Source organism: Mustela nigripes, chromosome 6 (assembly GCF_022355385.1).
Source record: "Mustela nigripes isolate SB6536 chromosome 6, MUSNIG.SB6536, whole genome shotgun sequence".
NCBI classification, from domain to species: domain Eukaryota; kingdom Metazoa; phylum Chordata; class Mammalia; order Carnivora; family Mustelidae; genus Mustela; species Mustela nigripes.
Window position 1 is genome coordinate 10,577,153 of NC_081562.1, and position 18,928 is coordinate 10,596,080.

Genomic DNA, 18,928 nt, shown 5'->3' on the forward strand with positions numbered 1-18,928 from the left:
AGTGACCCAGCTGAGCCCAGCCTTCAGCCGTCCATGCCAAGGGACCTGTCACGCTCATCAGAAATCTTAGATGTACAGCCCAGTCAAGTCCCCGGATGATGATGGTACCAGCCAAAATCACATGAGGCAGAAGAACATCCAACTGATTTCAGCGGACTTATAAAATCATGAGAAACAATACCATGGTATACTAAAACAGTGACTTTTCCGGGGCTGAGGTCTCTGTTATCTCTTCCTTTGATTTTTTCCCTCTCCTCCCTATCCTCTTGACTCCCCAACAGAGACATAGCCACCTCTGGGGACATCTGACTCCTCCTGGGTCTCATGGGCTGTACGAGGGAAGGTAGGGTAGGCTCTGGGGAGGGAGACAGGGATCTAAGATGGTTCTAGAAGACTTCTGAAGGCCCTAAGGTAGGTGAGATGGATGAGCAGTCATCCATGAAATTTGAAGTTCAGTTCATGTACTAACCCTGGGCTCCATGCCAAGCTGTGTGGGGGCTGGAGGTGCAGAGACAGTGAGATCCCGCCCTCTGCTCCCTGGGGGCTCAGAGGCTAATGAGACAGACAGAAGAGCAAATCAGCCCCTGCCATGTGGTTGATCCACATACCACAGAAGCGAATGCAACAGAGCAAGGACGAGATTTTGGTCTCAAGGTGCTGGGGTAGAGATGTTTCAGTCCCCTCCCCCTTGCTGAAAAAGAGCCATGACAATAAGGAGAACATGAAACAGAAACATAAACTCTCATCTTCAAAGAAACCAGGAGACACCTGTGACCCTGAACCACAGCATACAAGTCTGGAGAGCAGATGGAGGGGTGGTAAATGATTTAACAGAGCCCAGGGAAGGCAAACTTAAGCGCCTGCTGTTCTGAGGTGGGGTGTGGGGGGTTGGAGGTGGGAGAGATGCAAACTGACCTTGCAGAACCCCTGGGAGGCTCCGAAGTAGGGGACCCAGACACCACAGATGGCAAGGCAGGAGGCTGAAAATTGGTGGGTTATCTGTAAGTTTGTTTAAGGAGCAATCAGACCCGCAGGGCCTCCCCACTACACTAAGCAGCCGGGCAACCACCCGTCCTTAGGCTGGGCGCGAAGATCCAACCAGAGATTTCTGGACCCAAGGATGCCAGCTACAGGGCAGGTGGGGGGTGAGACCCCAGACTGATTATTTGGGATGTAGTGGTTTGGTTATGCTCAGCAGATATCACTCCTTCCACGCCCACCTCCAGGGTCAGAGCTACTTGCCCATTCCACTGGATGCTAGCTTTGGCCTTGTGACTTGCTCTTTTGCCAGTGGGATGTTAGCATGTGCATCATAAGTGAGCTTAGTTGTGCTTGTACCCTTGGGCATGCTCTCTTGCCCTGATGAAAGAACATGCCTCGGTAAGCCCACTGGTGCCAGGAACACAAGGGCAGAAGTATCCAGCTGACCTTCAAAGCAGATCTGCCTAGCTTAGCCCAGCCTATATCAACTCATCCCAGCTGACCTGAAGGTGTGAAGTAAAAGAAATGCTTATTGTTGGGCACTGTAGAGGTCTGTGTGGTTGTCTGTTACACAGCAATAGCTGACTGATGCAGAGGAATTCAGTGGAAGTCTGAATACTCAAAAGGTGACACTAGCCCCTTCCCTGGCTGAGTTCAGGAATGCTAGGACCCAGGTATATACTTATCCCAGATGAATCTGTGGTCAGTATATGACCCCCCCCCCCAGAGAAAAGTCTTACAGAGGCTGATATTCAGTAACAGCTAGGTATCCTTGACAAAAGAGCCAGCTGTCCCTCCAGAGATGTTTGCTATCTTGCAAGCTCTACCCTTTGACACAGAGTTCCTGATCCAAGCTTTATTGTTTTATCCTGAAAAATGAATGGGTAACAAAGATGAAGGGACAATTGAGGGAAGCTCTGTCATGAAAGAGACCCAATCAAACAAACTGAGGAAAAGGAACTATCAAGAAATAGAGACAAGGCAGTGAGCACAAGAAAATTTAAAAGAAACCATCACTGTTATCCTTGGGGAGAGAAGGAAACCTATCACACCCACAAATAAATATAGAAGACCATGACAAGGGAACAATCAGAAAACAGAGAAGAGCTCTTAGAAATTAGAAATGTGGGATGCCAGGGTGGCTCATTTGGTTAAGCATCTGTCTTTGGCTCAAGTTATGATCCCAAGACCCTGGGATCGAGTTGCATATTGGGCTCCTTGCTCAGCAGGGAGCCTGCTTCTCCCTCTGCCTGCTGCTCTCCCTGCTTGTGCTCTCTCTCTCTGACAAATAAAAAATAAAATCCTTTTTTTAAAAAAAAAGATTTTATTTATCCATTTGAGAGAGAGAGAGTGAGTGAGAGAGAACATGAGAGGGAAACATGTCAGAGAGAGAAGCAGACTCCCTGTGGAGCTGGGAGCCTGATACAGGGCTCAATCCTGGGACTCCAGGACCATGACCTAAGCCGAAGGCAGTCGCTTAATCAACTGAGCCACCCAGGCACCCTAAAAAATAAAAAAATAAAATAAAAAAAGAAATTAGAAATGTGTTTATTAAAATTTTTTTAAATAGAAGTTTTGGAAGCTAAAACAGAGTGAGCAACAACAATAATAAAAACAACTCCTAGAAGGGAAAATAAGATGGTAAAAGTGAACAAAAAGAAAATCACAGGGTTACTCTAGGAGGCCAATAGGTGAATAATAGGAGGTTCAAAAGAAAACAATAGAAAAATCTTGTCCAGGGTCGCTGGGGGGGGGGGGCTCAGTCAGCAGAGGGTCTGACTCTTGATTTTGGCTTGGGTCATGGTCTTGGGTTCGTGGGATTGAGCCCCATACTGGGCTCTGTGCTTAGCTCGGAGTCTGCTTGTTCATCTCCCTCTGCTTCTCCTCTCTCTCAAATAAATAAATAAGTAAATAAAATCTCTAAAAAAAGAAAGGAAAAAAATCTTGTCCAGAAATTTTCAGATTGAAAGAGTTCACTAAGTGCCCCCAAACACTTGGTGGGGGGACTATGTTGTGAGGGGTTGTAGTGGGGGAGGCACAACACAAGCATTTCCAAATTGCAGAAATTTAGGGAAAAAGCAAAGATCCTAGAAGCTTCCAGAATAAAGGGAAAACAACCTCAGGTTACACACAATGGTTTGAAAATAGGAATGGTACTGAGAAGACAAACCATGGAGAGTCCAAATCTCCAGTGATGAACAAATGGATAAAGAAGAGGTTATACCTATATGATGCAATATTACCTAGCCGTCAAAAAAGAATGAAATTCTGCCATTTGCAATTACACAGATGGGGCTAGAATGTATTACACTAAGTGAAATAGGTCAGTCAGAGCAAATCAAATACCATATGATCTCACTCATATGTGGAATTTAAGAAAGAAACAGATGAACATATGGGAAGGGGTGGGAGGGAAAGGAGAAAGGAAAATAAACCATCAGAGACTGTTAACAATAAAGAACAAACTGAGGCTCGACAGAGGGAGGTGGGTAGGGGGGATGGGATAGATGGTGAAGGGTATTAAGGAGGACACTTCTTGTGATAAGCACTGGGAGATGTATGTAAATGATGAGTCACTGAATTCTACTCCAGAAACCAATAGGGCACTGTATGTTAACTAAGTAAAATTTAAATAAAAATTTTAAACATTTAAAAGATTAAAATAAAATTTTAAAAATTAAAATGTTTAAAAATTTTTTTAAAAAATTAAAATTAAAAAAGAGTGGAACTGGGAGCTCAACATATGGACAGATGCCTTCCATCCTCCAAGTTCACATAATTCTCAACCTAGATTTCTATACCCAGCCCAGCTATCAAATGATGTGTGAGGAGAATGAACTCTTCTCAAATATATGCACTTGCTCAGGAAATTACCAGAAGATGTGCACCCACAAAATCAGGGAGTGAACTACTAAGGAGGAAGATTCAAAAAGTGGGATCTAACACAGGAAAATGCTGAAGGGAATTGCTGATAGAGCATTAAAGGGAGACTCTCAGGGCAGTCTCAGCCTCGCACAGACACAGAGGACAACCAGGACAGAGGGGAGCAGTTTAGACACATCTAGGCAGAAATCCTCACTGGGCTCAGACCCTGGAAACTCCCTGTGAGCTTTTTAAAAAGCAGGAGGAGTGTTTGCAAGTACAGAGTCCTAGAGAACTGAGATATTAAAAACAACAACAACAACAACAACGAAGTAAATGAAAAAAGTGAAACAATTATGAACTCCAGGCTGGGCGGAAAATAATGTTTACAGTCCATTCCTAATGAAACCACTGAACACACCCTTAACTGAAAATGTCATTTCATGGATAGGGTGGAGAGAAGGGACCAGAGTGTGTAAGAAATCTACAATCCTCATCTACCGTAGTAGGAAGTCAGTAGATAAAGGACAAAATTGAAGGATCGGAAGCTAGAAAAATAAATCCAATATTTGGCAAGATGGAGAAAATACGAGGAGGAAGAGCTCAGAGGGTAGAATTGCTTTCAGGACAGGGAAGGGTCAAGGCCACGGGAGGACAGCTATTTTCTGCTCTTAGAAGTCTTTTTATCACTTTGGTTTTTAAAATTTACTTGCAAACAGTACTTTGCCTTCCCATTCTCTGACTCTCCCTCCTCTGTCTTCTTTTTTAATCTGTAATGTAATTACTTTTTATTTGCCTTTATTTTTAGCCAAGTCCTAGGGGCGAGTGGGAAGGAAGCAGGCAGAGGCAGCTTCCATGGTCCCCTCAGGCCACGGAAAGGATAGAGGATTTCATTCTACAGCAGCCAGCCCTTGGCCCTAGAGGGTCTTAAGGAGGAAGGAACCGGCATGACTTATTTTTTAAAGGACTCACTCTCCCCCCTGAGGAGGTGGGGCAAGCGCAGAAGGAGGGGGACGGATGAGGCCATGGTGGCTTGGCCCAGAAGGGAAACTTGGGGGATGGAGAGCAGTGATCAGGTCAGAAAGCAGAGTCGGAGGTAGAAGCCATGAAGCATGGTGCTGGGGGCCAGGAGCCCACAGGCATTTCCTCTGTTTGACCCTCATAAAAACCCAGGGCCAGACAGGAAGGTGGACACATTCTAACGAAGGAGGAAGTTAGCAGAGGGGTTTCACAGAGTCACGCTGCTTGACTGGGCCAGAGCAGGGGCTGAGGTGCATCTGTGCAGACGGCTAGCCCTTCTGTCCCCGCCACAGAGGAGGACAGTGGGGTTCATGCTGCCTGCAGCTTCTCGGCGTCCCTGGGAACTGCTGCTGTATATAGGGATTAACTAATTCTATTATCTCACCACTCCTGCGCAGCAGGTGTTGACGCTGAGGGACAGAGGCTCGGAGAGGCTAAGTCACATATCCGAGGTCACACAGCCAGTGAGTGGAGCATCAGTAGCTCAGGCCCCCAGTCTACACCACAGTTGGCTCTGGCCTAGTCATTGTAGGGGAAAAGGGAAAAGAGACAGCACCATCTGGGCTCTCAGGAATGGGAGGAAACTACGCCCCAAATTTTGGGAAACCACCTGTCTGATGGCAGAGACGAAGTCCCTGGTCTCTAGTTTGAGGGTGAAGCCCTCTAGTCTGAGGGTGGAGACACGGCCCTAGACGTGATCTAGGGCAGGTCAGAGTGTGATGGGGCAGACATATCACTGTCCTGGTTTTGAGAGGCGGTCCAGGCAGTCCCTCCAGTATACCAGGCAGACACGACAGCACTGACGTGCCAGGCCTGAGGTCAGAGGCTCTCATGCTCCAGGACCTCGATGCCAGGCCACGTGGGGCCACCTCCCGGCTCTGACTCTGGGGGACACCTAGATTCCCCAGCCTCCCAGGGCTCACAGGCATGGAGTCGCACATCCTCTTTCTGCCCTGCCACCTCAGGAGGAGACATCGATCAGGGATCCCTCGGTTACATCAGCTTGGGTAAGGTCCCTGTCTGGGGGACGCTGTCTGACTCAGGCCACACCTGCCCCAGCCTGCTGCCCAGGACCCGCTACCAGCAGACATTTGATGGATTACAGTCTCCCCTCCTCCACACCCTGCTGCCTGATGCCCACCCATCTTCTTCTCTTCCATAGACACGCAGCGAACACCTACTCTGTGCCAGCCGGTGCCAGGCCTGGGGACATGGTGAGGCTGGTGTCGCTGGGAAGTCTAGAGGAGAGGCCTAGCTAATCTAGGACGGGGAAGCCTCCAGGAGGAGGCCACCTCAGGGAGGACTTCATCTCCCACATAGTGGGGTTACGTGAGGAGTGTGGCCAGGGTAGGGGCACAGCCTGTGCAAAGGCCCTGCGGAGACAAACACTGTCATCAGTACCTGACTGGTGAGCCTTCAAAGAACAGAGATTAGGTCAAGAAGTTCCTCTGCTCCCACCTGTGAAGCTCTCCACCCATGCGCACTGAGACAGGGCCCTCCGCCGCCTCCCCTGCCTCCCTCCCCTGCAGCCACTCTGCTTTCCATCTGGGCCCTCTCCCTAAATACTGCTCTGTCCCTCTCACTATCTCAGAGACCTGAACTCGCCCCATCTAGAGTCAATGAATGAGTGAATGGGCAAGGTTGGGTGTGCCTGGAGCTCGGGGAAGACGAAAATGAGCAGAGGACAAGGCAGGGGCCCGAGGCAAGACTAACGGGCTATAAAGCCTGGAGGGCTGCCCGGGGTGGGCCTAATTCTGAGGGGGATGAGAAGCCCTAGCAGGGCCTCGACAGCAGAGGGACAGAGACCTGGAAGCCCCTCCCTCCCTCCCAGGAGCTCTCTGGAGCCCCCCTACTCTTCAGGAACTTGCACAGACAGAACAGTGGGGCTGGAGGGAGGGGCTGGCTTGCCTAGGACCCCTCGCAGGTGGAAGGACAGCATAGAGGAACGGGGCCTCCAGAAGCCTCTGGAAGCAGATGTGCTCCTAGTCCTATTGTGCGCTGCGGCAGCCAGAGCGGTTCTTCTGGAAAAATCTGATGCCTGCCCCGCCCCAGTCGTGAGGAATGGAGCGCGATGGGAAGGGGTCTGGATGGTGCCTGGCACACCGCAGGTGCCCAAGCAAGACTCACTGCCCTTCCTTCCTCCCTTCTCTGACTGGTCCCCACTCGCCCTCTGAGCAGGGGCAAGGCTGCTCTGCGGGGAAGGCGCTTAGCAACGCACCGTTAACATGGGGCCCTTCTCTCCTCCACTTGCTGGCTGTGTGATCGCTTTCCCTCTCTGGGACCCAGCTTCCCATCTGTAAGCCGGATACCCTGCTCTGCTCCCCGCCGCCTTGGCGGATGCCTGTGAAGCAGGGGGTGGGGGTTCATCCAAAGCTGCCACTGCTAAGAGACCCCCAGATGTTTATGATGGTCCCATTGAAAGAGTTTAGGAATGATCCAGTCCAATCTCCCAACGATCCCGATGAGGAGACAGGCCCAGAGGAGGGTCGACTCACTGGTGGTCTCAAGGTGGGTGAGCGGAGCCGGGGTACACATCCAGAGGCCGCTCAGGCCCCGGGCAGAGTACCTAGACCACGTGTTGGCCAAGCCTGCCCACCACCTGCCTTTGTCCAGGCTGCTGACTCCGACCTGAGGATAGGTTGCAACCGACCTGAGGATAGGAAATGCTAACCTGAACTCTAATTAGCATGGCGTCCCCCCACCCAGAGAATTCCACTCTTCCCAGTAGCAGACCTGGGTCCTACAATGTTGCCCTCAATTATTACTACATTTTGAACTGTGTCAATTTATAAACAGTGGACATTTGTTTTCTCTTGTGTAATATCTTTGATTCTGCCCTTGGCCCCCAAAAGCCTGAAATATGTATTCTTTAACCTGTCTTTCCACAAACCCCCTCCACCCCACCACGCCCCGGGCTCTCCAGGCTGCCCCACCCGCCCTTCCTCTGGCTGGTGTCCAGCCTGTTCCCAGGACCGTGGACTCCCGGCCCAGTGCTCACCCCCTGCCCTCCCAGCACTGCCCAGTCCCTCACCTGCCTGGCCTCGGGACTGAGCTGTCGCCCTGGGGGATATGTGCCACGGTGGCCTAGGGGGGCATCCAGCTTCTCTGAGCACCACGCTCTCTTCTCCCACCGCCCCCCCCACCTCCCCTCCGCTTGCCGGAGCCAGGGCCAGCGTGGGTGGCCAAATCTCCTCGGTAACAGGGTCTGCCTCCATCCCCCCCACTCCTTCCCTAACCTGCCGCCCCTCCCCCCTCCCTGCACCTGCTCTCCGGCCCCTCCCGCACCCTCCCCCCACTCCTGCTCCCTCCTTCCCTGGCTCTCCATGTCACCATCTGTGGCACAATCCCTCTCTGTCACTCTGCCCGCCACCCCCTCCTTCTCCTTCCTCCTTCTCCGCTCTCCATCCGTGCCTCTCTCTGCATCTCCCTCTCGCCCCTTCTCTCTCTGCTCCTGCTTCTCTTCTCCCTGCCACGCATTTCTTATCACTCCCCCTCATTCTGGCTTTCCACCCACTCACTCTCTTCTCCCTCTGCCTCTCTCTCCACCTCCGACCGACCCCCCTTTCCCCTCTATTTCTATTGGCTTCCGACAGTCCCTGCTCCCCTTTTCTTTTCCTTGGGAGTTTCTCTGTCCGCCCCCACACTGAGCTCCTGCCCACAGACCCCCCTCTGTGCCTCTAACCCCCCCCCCTCCTCCAGGACGTGTCCTGGAGATGGGGGGGTGACGCACCAGGCGCCCGTGGAAAGTCAGGGCCGGAGACCAGATGGGAGAGTCTCTGTGGGCAGCCGTGGCCGCTGCAAGCCTAGGAAGGGGCTCGGGCCTGTAAGCTGTCTAGAAGTGGGCAGTGTGTGGGGACCCCAGCTAAGGGTGCTCTGGGCACTTGGGGACTGGGCAGGGAGAGGGGGCAGCAGAATGGTAACCAGCCTGGCGGCAAGCGGGGGACCCCTCACCCCATGGGCAGGTAAGGAGGCTGGGGCCTGGGGGGGGTCCCCGAGGGTGGGGTGCTGGAGCCCATCCTCTGCCCGGGAGGAGCTTGGGAAGCTGCGGCTGGGGACTGGGAGAGAGTGGGCAGGCCCAGGGAGGAAGAAGACCTCCCTGTGACCTCTTGGTGGGCTTGGGGGGTAGGGACAAGTTCATCTCAGATTCTCGTGCCATGATTCTAGAAAACTGGAATCACACAGTGGCAGAGTGTCCGAGCTCTGGAAGAAACCCTGGGCCTCGGCCCCAGGGCCAACTTCCTTGAGCTCCCCCCTGTGCTGGGCACCACGCTCAGCGCACTCCCATTTAATCTTTACAGCAACCCTGGGAGGTGGATCTACCTGTCTTCATTGGAACGGGTGGGAACTGAGGTCCAGAGACAGGAAGCCATTTGCCCAAGGTCGCACAGTAATTGGGGATTATCATTCCGTGGCAGAGTCCAAACCCCCAGCCCAGGGCTTGCAGGGTGTGTTCTTGGGGGTCACACCCCCGGCCTGGAATGGGAGTGAGTCTGTTGGCACTGATTAGCACAATCTAGATCTTTGGGGGGAAGGCCGGGGGTTGCAGAGGTAAAGCAGAACTCGGTTGGCTGGGGAGCATCAGCCTGCAGGCTTCGGGGCCATCCCTGGTTCCGGTCCTGGATTCCTCTCAGACAGGGGCCTTCAAGGGAAGCCAGCAGGGCCAGGAGGTACTGATGGTTGAGGAACAGACAGAACCGGGTTTGAATTTGGGTCTCGCACTCACCAGCTAGTGACCTTGGACAAGTTACCGAACTTCTCTGAGTCTCAGCGTCCTCCTCTCTAAAAATCCTCTGTCCTGGGCTTTGTGAGGATCTCTTGATGTGGGTCTGAGCCCCGTGCCCGGGAGCAATGCCTCGCCTCGCTCTGAGTTCTACTTGCTGACCTGCCTGGTCTGCCCTCATTTCCCAGGGCTGGGCACTGCGCCAGGTGCTGGGGCTGAAGAGCTAAGTAGCTCAGGGTTCCTGCACCCCTGAGCCAGCGCTCAAGAGGGTAAGCGGATAGGGGCAGACGAATGGAAAGTGGTTGGGGTGTCTGGCATCTCTGAGGGGCTGTCCTGAATTGCTGTGTGGCTCAGGGCCGCCACTTGCTGTCTCTGGGCCTTTGTCCCCTCTCCAACAGTCCTCCGAGGAGCCCGCCCCCAGCTTTCAGGCAAGCTTGTGCCAAAGATAAACCAGACAGGGAGGAAAAGTGCCTCCTCCCCCAGCATGAACTAGATCATGCACAGGACTCCAGCTCCTAAAAGAAAGGACGGCACCTAAATTGTAGGTTGGCTTCTGCCCACGGGAAGCTGTAATCTTCCTCCTTCTGGCGCCCAGCCTGTTCAACTTTGACAAGAAAGATGAGACCAGATGAGGGTAGAGGCATAGTCTTCTGGGGTAGCAGGCGGTTTGGGGAGGGTCTGTGGCATCCCCCGCCCAGTACAAAGGCAGGGCCTGGCTGGGTATGCTGTGTTCCTGGGGCCCTGTGTGTTAGCACGTGTGTGTGCATGCAGTGTACACACGTGTGTCTGAGCAGGGATGGGGGCGTCTTCAGAGCTCCCTCTGGGCTTCCCTGGGGGCATCTGTCCCCGCATCCTGGATATTAGGTTTGCCCAGCTCCCTGCTCCTCTCTCAGGAGCCTGGCACTTTCCTGCCTCCTCCGGCCCCGGGCTGTGATTGGCTGCCCCACAGGGATGCAATAAAAGGATGCGCGCACAGGGCGGCAAGGTGGACCGACGGTTGACGTAGGGCTCCCAGGCTGAGGAAGCCAGAAGGAACTCCAAGGTCTCAGGGTGCACAATTCCAGGTGGAAGAGGGCCGATTCTGGCATTCAAGAATTCTGACATTCCGATTCAAGGACACGGAGTCTAAAGATCTCGGCCTCCATAACTCCATTCTAAGAAATTACATTCTATATTTAGGATCCTAAGATTCCAGGGGTTTGAGCCCATGATCTTAATAGTTCAAGAACCCGAGGAACAGGGAAGGGAGCTCTGCATAGGCTGGTGGGGATAATGGGATGCCAGCTGGGGGCCTCCCCAAGGCCCAGCCTCAGTCTGCCGGCCTGTGAAATGGAGGAGTATGAGCGTGTGTGTGTGTGTGTGTGTGTGTGTGTGTGTGTGTGTGTGTTGAGGAGGACAGGTCTGCCCCTTTCTAGCTGTGTGACCAGAACTGTGTGGCCTCTTCTTTGCACCCTGTCTAATGGTGGGGACAACACTAGGCCCTCTCCCATAAGACCCCATAGGATGCTGTGTGTCACAGGCTTTGCCTGGAATCTGGCAGCTGGGGTCAATAACAAGGAGCTGGAGGAACTGGTAGGATCCTATGAGCCCAGCATCCAGATAGCCCCTTCCTAGTGCCAGTGTCCCAGGCTCAGGAGGGCTAATGAGGTCCTGGGGGTGATGACAGGTTGGGGCTGGAGGATCAGGGAGGGCTGCTCTGAGCCCAGTAAGCCTGGGGTATCCTTGGGGGGAGCCAATGCCAAGGGGATCTTTGCCATTCTCCGCATCATTGCCGGGCCTGGTGCTCAGAGCCTTTAGGAATCCAAGGTCCTCAGGCAGGGGCAAACTGGCAGGCTCACCCACCCAGGGGTGTTTATTCCAAGTTGGGGTGCTTTTCCTTGCCAGAAGCTTTGCGTCTTAAAGGTAGTGTCTGGCTAGGGCAGCCAGGTGGCAGGTCCCACGGGAGATGATGCAGGCTCAGTGTGGGCTCAGAGTGGGGATATCGGAGGCTTTCTTTTTCTCTCAGCGTTTTCTGTAGGAAGAGGCAGGGACAGACAGGAACCAAGGGGCTGGGGGAGGTCATCAGGAAGAAAGGGCAGGGAGAGTCCAGGCCCCAGAAGAGACTTGGCCTCTAACTGGGCCTCCTGAGAGAGGGTCACAGGTTCGGAGGTGAGCGGTCTTTCTGAGCGAGCGAGAGTGGGTTGAATTTCTGCTATCAGCAATTCACCCCCCTTTGCATTGAGAATTGGCCCCTCCGGGCTCCTCTGATTCATTCAACGCCTCAAACACTGAGGCAGAGCCTGTGCTGTGTGAAGGGACGAGGAGACAGTTCAAAGCTGAGAGGGCGTCTCTGCATTTAAGGAAAGCCAGTCTAGCGGGGAACGGGGAAGAGTCAGTTCTAGCTCCTTAGAATACATGGGATGTGTGATAAGAAAGGGACTAATGACGTGAGTGGGCATGACTGTTCCCACTGTGTCACTGGGCAAACTCTTATTCATGCTTCAAGACCCATCTGAAACACCATCTTCTCTGGGAAGCCTTCCCCAAGGATGCAGGGTTGGGCGGCGGGGGGGGGGGTGGCTCTTCTTATAAATACCCTCAGTGTGCTGTGAGATTTTCCAACATAGGTGCCACGTGCCCACCGGGCAAGTTCACAGCTAGCCACCCCAGGCAGGGCCTTTCGGGGGCACTGGGGGTTGGGCTCGGCATGGGAGGTCCCCAAGCATTCCGATTCCCAGGACACGGGACATAGCTGTACCTGTAGTTCTTTTTTCTTTTTCTTTTTTAAAAATATTTTATTTATTTATTTAACAGACAGAGACCATAAGTAGGCAGAGAGGCAGGCAGAGAGAGAGGAAGGGAAGCAGGCAGCCTGCCAAGCAGAGAGCCCAACGCAGGGCTCGATCCCAGGACCCTGAGATCATAACCTGAGCTGAAGGCAGAGGTTTTAACCCACTGAGCCACCCAGGCGCCCCTAAAGATTGATTGATTGATTGATTTGACAGACAGAGATCACAAGTAGGCAGAGGCAGTCAGAGAGAGAGGGGGAAGCAGGCTCCCCGCCAAGCAGAGAGCCTGATGTGGGGCTCGATCCCAGGACCCTGGGATCGTGACCTGAGCAAAGGCAGAGGCTTTAATCGACTGAGCCACCCAGGCACCCCGTGTGCCTGTAGTTCTTAACTCCATTCAGAATCTGAGGAATCTGATCAAAACTCTGGACTCCGCCCAGAGAAAAGACATGGACGCATTCACTTGCAGCAGAGTTTAGGGGGTTCGTGGACCACCCCTCCCCCACTGCAGTTCATCTAGAGACCCAGGTTCAAGGTTAAAGACCTGGGATACGCAGCACTGGTTTTCAAACGTGAGGACTGAGACCTGCTGGTGGCTTAATCCATTCTGGGGCTGCTATAACAAGTGGGGGGTGGGGAGCTTATAAACAGTATTTATTTCTCATAGTTCTGGACACTGGAAGTCCAAGATCAAGGTGCCAACAGATTCAGGGTCTGGTGATACCTGTTTCCTCATTCATAGTCAGTCATCTTGCTGTGTCCTTACATGGTAGACGTGAGGGAGCCCTCTGGGGCCATTTATAAGGCACTGATCCCATGGGGGGGACTCCATCTTGAAGACCTATGCACTTCCAGAAGTCCCCGCCCTCCAATGCCATCTCTGGGGGGGGGGATAGTTAGGATTTTAACATACAAATTTGGAGCGTGGGGGAACACATTCCGTCTATCGCCGTGGGTGATCCCCTTGGGGTTCTGCCAGTCAGAGCATCCTCTGTAGAAAGGATACGTATTGTTTTATGATTTCGTTGAGTCACATCGTACGTAAAACGCATTGGCGTCAAAGATGCTTGACTAACGGAAGGAAGGGCCTCTGTCGCCATGGGCTGATTGAATGATCCATCCGCTCCTCTATTAGACATATGAGGAGAATGCACAGGCACACAGTTGCAAAGGTGAAGGAAGGGGACACCGTGGTGCCCAGGCCAGCGAAGGTCCCTGCCGTCACTGTGCACCACACCCTGGTGGCGAGATCCACTTCGCCTCTCTGAGACTCAGCCTCCTCCTCTGAGAAGCGGGGACAGCTTGCGGGCCCACCTTGCTGGCCTCTGCCGAGTAAAAGGTGTGTGTCAAAGTCTGTCTGGGCACACTACAGGCCTCCAAGGTCAGTGTGATGAGGGGGGAGGGCAGTGCCGACAAAGCCGTCATGCACCGTAACGTGGCTGTGTCCTTCCTCCTCCAGGCCCATAGCTGACTGCTGAGCACCCCCAACCCCCTTGGCCATGGACACCCCGGGCTACCCGGCCTCGGCGCCCACACCCTTGGAACCTGGGAACACCTCCTCAGCCTGGCTCCCAGACGCCACCCTGGGAAATGGGTCGGCGGACCCAAGTGCAGCAGGGCTGGCCGTCAGCGGAGTCCTGATCCCGCTCGTCTACCTGGCGGTGTGCGTGGTGGGCCTGCTGGGCAACTCCCTGGTCATCTACGTGGTCCTGAAGCACACGGCCAGCCCGTCGGTCACTAATGTCTACATCCTCAACCTGGCCTTGGCCGATGAGCTCTTCATGCTGGGGCTGCCCTTCCTGGCAGCCCAGAATGCCCTATCCTACTGGCCCTTCGGCTCCCTCATGTGCCGCCTGGTCATGGCCGTGGACGGCATCAACCAGTTCACCAGCATCTTCTGCCTCACCGTCATGAGTGTGGACCGATACCTGGCCGTGGTGCACCCCACGCGCTCTGCCCGCTGGCGTACGGCTCCGGTGGCCCGCACGGTAAGCGTGGCCGTGTGGGTGGCCTCAGCGGTGGTGGTGCTGCCCGTGGTGGTCTTCTCGGGGGTACCCCACGGCATGAGCACCTGCCACATGCAGTGGCCTGAGCCGGCGGCGGCCTGGCGCGCCGGCTTCATCATCTACACGGCCGCACTGGGCTTCTTCGGGCCGCTGCTGGTCATCTGTCTTTGCTACTTGCTCATCGTGGTCAAGGTGCGCTCGGCGGGGCGGCGGGTGCGGGCACCCTCGTGCCAGCGGCGGCGGCACTCGGAGCGCAGAGTCACGTGCATGGTGGTGGCCGTGGTGGCGCTCTTCGTCCTTTGCTGGATGCCCTTCTACGTGCTCAACATCGTCAACGTGGTGTGCCCGCTGCCCGAGGAGCCCGCCTTCTTCGGCCTCTACTTCCTGGTGGTGGCGCTGCCCTATGCCAACAGCTGTGCCAACCCCATCCTGTATGGCTTCCTCTCCTACCGCTTCAAGCAGGGTTTCCACAGGGTCCTGCTGCGACCCTCCCGCCGTGTGCGCAGCCAGGAGCCTCCAGCCGGAGGACCTCTGGAGAAGACGGCAGAGGACGAGGAGGAGGAGGATGAGGAGGAGGGGGCAGGGAAGCAGGGGGAGAGGAAGATGAATGGCCGGGTCAGCCTCATTGCGCAGCCTGGCACCAGCAGGCAGGAGCGACCGCCCAGTGGCAAAGTCAACAAGGACAAGCAGTTCCTCCCCCAAGAGGCCTCAGCGGGAGACAAGCCAGGCACACTGCACATCAGCTATCTGTAGGGGGGCCTATGGAGGGCCAGCGTGCCCCCAGGACAGGACAGAGGCTGTGGGTATACCAAGGGCATGCTCTCCAAGGTGCCAGAGGCCTACGATGGGATGTTTGGAGGCCTGGGCTCTGATCCTAGCCGCTGAGACTCACTGTGTGACCTTGCCTAGGACCCTTTCCTTCTCTGGGCCTTGCGTTCTTTTCTGTGACTCAGGGATGGGAGTAATCAGCCAGGACAAGCTCTGCTAGATAAGAAGTCTGGAGGGGCATCACCCCCAGCTGGCCTTCCGGAGCGGGGTCCAGGTTCAGGGGACAAGGCCAGACTGGCTTTCCCCTTCAAAGACAGAGCATCCTGGGGGACCAGCCTGAAGGTTGGCCCTCAGAACAACACCAAGGTCTGGATTTCCTAGGCTCAGAGCTAGGATCACAGGGGAGGGACTGGGGTCCCAAGTAGAAGAAAGTTCTACCCAGGGGAGGGAGGGGTCCAAACCTGTTCAGGCCCCACATCAGCTCCCCCGACATGCTGCAAGGCCTCGGCCAGCTCTTCCTCTTCTTTGGGCCTCAGACCTCACCTGCTGAACAACTCAATAACCTCCAGGCCCTCTTGGCCAGATGTTAGTGCTGGGACTCCGTGTTCCTGGCCCTGAGAGGCGATGGATTTTCTAGGAAAGTCACTCAGGCCAGATTCAGGGTCCCTTACCGCTTGGGCCCCCCCAAGGCCCCGTATCTCATTTTGTACTTGGAATTTTATATTCTTTTTCATAAAGAAGGTCTCCAATCTGTGTTCAGTTGAGGCCACCCAAGGCCCTACTTGGCCCCTGTTGAGGGCAGCTGACCAATTCCCATAGCAGCTCATGTCGTGAGGTTGTGGCTAGAAGGGGGATGTCTCTGGGTCTCTGAGGGTTCCGGGAGCACCCCTTATAGCAGCACCCATTGGCATCCCTCCCCTCCCAGAGACCAAGGCAGGCCCGGGTCAGGCAGACTGGTGGGGAAAGGCAGTGTCCTAACAGCATGGGGTGGAGAAGGAGGGAGAGGGGGAGAGGGAGGATGAAGAAGGTGGAGGAAGAAGAGAGGGAGTTGGAGGGAGGAGGACAGATCTGCTCCAGGACCATGCTGTCCTTGGCCCCTCTGGGTGGAGCTCCGCGGCAGCACTGCTGAAGGCATGCTGTGGGTGCCCGGCCCCGATCAATCTCGAGGAAAGCGTGCGGTCAGGGGAGGGACTGGGGTCAGGGTGGGAAAGGAAACGCGCTGGAAGGTATAGTGCTGGCTCCCTTGAGGGCCTGCCTGGGCTGGTAAGAGGGGCTGCCCCTTGATGGTGGCCTAGGGCCATTGCTGAGACTCAGGACCCCACGGGTCAGCGAGCAGCCCTCCCCATTCTCTATACTCTCCAGGGCCACAATGTGGGGCACCCCAAGGAAGACAAGACAAGGGGGGCTAGAGGGGAACCACAGGAGAGGCCACTGTACGAGAATTCTCTCCCAGAGATAAGCCCTCGGGGCCATCGTGAGACTGGCCCCGGGGCAGGGTGGCACCTCAGGCTAACTCCCTCAATCCCCCACCCCAGCTAAGGGCAAGGGGGTCCTCAGGGAAAGCACGTGAACCAGATTGGGAGACCTAAATTTTCAACTCAACTCAGGATCCTGGCTAGCCTTGACCTCTCTGGGGTTCAGTTTTCCCATCATAAAATAGTAGGTTGTCCCAGTCTGCCCAGTTGCTCAGAATTGGGGGTGGAATGAATTATGTTGGACAAATTGCCCCCCATACTACAATGGGTAGGGGTGGGTGTATCCGATTTTAAAGTAAAGTATCAGATTATAAAGCCCCCAACTAGCAGTGGTCCACACCTGCTCCTTCATCAGGCGGCCTCTCTGTCTCTGGCCCTTGGGGGTAAGAGCAGTGCGGGACCCAGGATTGGGGGAAGGGGAGGAGGCAGAGGCCAAAGATAAGAAGGCGGGACTTGGGGAGCTCGCCTGCTCAGAAGTTCCCCAAACAAGACCTTGTATGGATGTTGGAGCTGGAGGCCCAGACCTCAGTCTGGGGTTCCTCTGAGAAGGATGTGGGGGTCTGGCATTTCAGCATTTCCTGGCCAACCCTGCCTTCCTGATTCCTGGGACAGGTGAGCCTGTCCAGCACGGGTGGCTGGAAAGCCCCTGAGGGGGACCCTTCGCTGCTCCTGCCCCTTGCTCTTGTCAATAAAGACAGTGACACATGACACCAGCTGTGACCTGGGCCAGTTCGTCTGTCTTGGTGGGCCCGTGTGTGTGTGTGTGTGTGTGTGTGCGCGCACAGGTCTGCGTGCACAGGTCTCTGTGTATGGCTTCCCAGAGTCTGGGTCTCCAGGGCGCACGGAAGAGGCCCCGATAAGCCTCAGCCAACATCCTTACAGATCTTGGTCCCAAAGCCGTAGGTAAGAGTCTTTTCCTGTGCCTGAATAGCAAGACTCGTGGCAGAAAGCTGATTGGCCCGGATGGGTCACGTGATAGCTCCTTGGGCCAATTACCAAAGACAAAGTGATGGAGTGCGGCGATTGGTCAGGTGTGGGTCACGTGCCCATCCTTCTCACCTGGGAGACAATGGGACGCTGCTACTGACAGGCTGGCCTGACCCCAAAGCCGGTGTGTGCCCCAGGCAGCAACAGGAGACTGTGTGTGCATTTGTGAGCACGGGGTGCCTAGGAGGGGCCCGGGCATCTCAGCCACATCCACACGTGAACACGCGCGGGAATGCGAACACCGGGGGTCTACTGTGCCCGAGGCAGGTGTGCCTGCGGTGAGAGCAGAGGGACTGCTAGCGGCGAGGGGTCGCACGGGAGTGGTTTCTGGGCCTGGGTTCCCCTCTGGATCCCACAGCCCCCAAGCTTCCCCACCATGCCATGTGTCACTGCCTGTGCCCGCTCACATTCATGCGTGTGGGTGCCCCACCGCCAGCCTTGCCTCTGCAGGCAAGGACTGTGTTCTCAAGTCAGGTAACTAGGAATATTTGCAATAAATGAGTGAATAGGGCAATTCCATTTCACAAACTTCAGGTGCAGTTTTCACGCGGTGACTCTGGCCTCCTCTGGCTCTGTGGCCTGCAATAATCCTGAATCTAATGCGGGGAGGGCCGGGGGATGGAAGGAACCTGTGTAGGGGTTTGGGCCTGGAATCTGTGGGTTATTGGAAAAGCAGGCGCCTCAGGGGGAGGTGAGGCCTGGGGCTGTGAGCCAGGGCAGGCAGGAAGGGTGGTGATGACCCTCTCTGCCAGATTCCCCCTCTCCAGATCTTCAACTTACTCACACCCAAGGCCTTACCTTGAACTTGTCTCTCAGAGGCGGTTGCCAGGCAACAGCCCATGGCCACTAGGCTCTGGACCAGGACTTCATTCGTCAGCATCCGCACCAGTGGGGAGGAGCTGGGAGACCGCAGGGGGAGGAGCTGGGAGACCCGGAGACCGCAGGGCCTGAGGGTCCAGACTTCAGGTTGTCCTCACCTACAAGATGTGGGGGAGACAGAGGCTACTGACCCATCGGGAGGTGACAGCTGGGCTCCACAGGATGCCAAACACAGCTGGAAACACTCTACAGGTGGGAAGAACCCCAGGCAGGAATGTGAGAGGCATTCCCCGGGATAATGCAAGGTCACAGTCCCGCCACGGCCTTGCACTGCCCCCGTCACTGGCAGGCCCTGGTGACCTTCTCGGTGAGACCACTGGAAGGCTGTGGGGGAAAGGCATCCCCTAAAGGCTAAGAGACCCGAATCAGGAGGCCTGGCACCGAGGCCCCGCGCTGTCACGAACCTACTGTGCAGCCCTGGGCCATTTACCTCATCTCTCTGGGCGTAGCTCATTAAGTTAA

At 55.1% G+C, this 18,928-nt stretch overlaps 1 protein-coding gene across 2 annotated transcripts; it reads left to right on the forward strand.

Annotated features, from left to right (window-relative positions):
- Window positions 1-8,221: 8,221 nt before the first annotated feature.
- On the forward strand, window positions 8,222-17,308 carry SSTR3 (somatostatin receptor 3). Of its 2 annotated transcripts, none has more exons than XM_059402076.1 (2): window positions 8,222-8,825; window positions 13,811-17,308. In XM_059402076.1, the coding sequence occupies exon 2, from the start codon at window positions 13,851-13,853 to the stop codon at window positions 15,108-15,110; it is 1,260 nt and encodes a 419-aa protein (XP_059258059.1). In that variant the 5' UTR covers window positions 8,222-8,825; window positions 13,811-13,850; the 3' UTR covers window positions 15,111-17,308. The 2 variants fall into 2 exon arrangements, with proteins under 2 accessions (XP_059258059.1, XP_059258060.1); XM_059402077.1 differs by lacking the exon at window positions 8,222-8,825 and adding an exon at window positions 12,961-13,690.
- Window positions 17,309-18,928: the final 1,620 nt, after the last annotated feature.

Excerpts from the sequence above, each read along its gene's own strand:
- SSTR3 (XM_059402076.1), top strand. The coding sequence starts at position 13,851 with ATGGACACCCCGGGCTACCCGGCCTCGGCGCCCACACCCTTGGAACCT.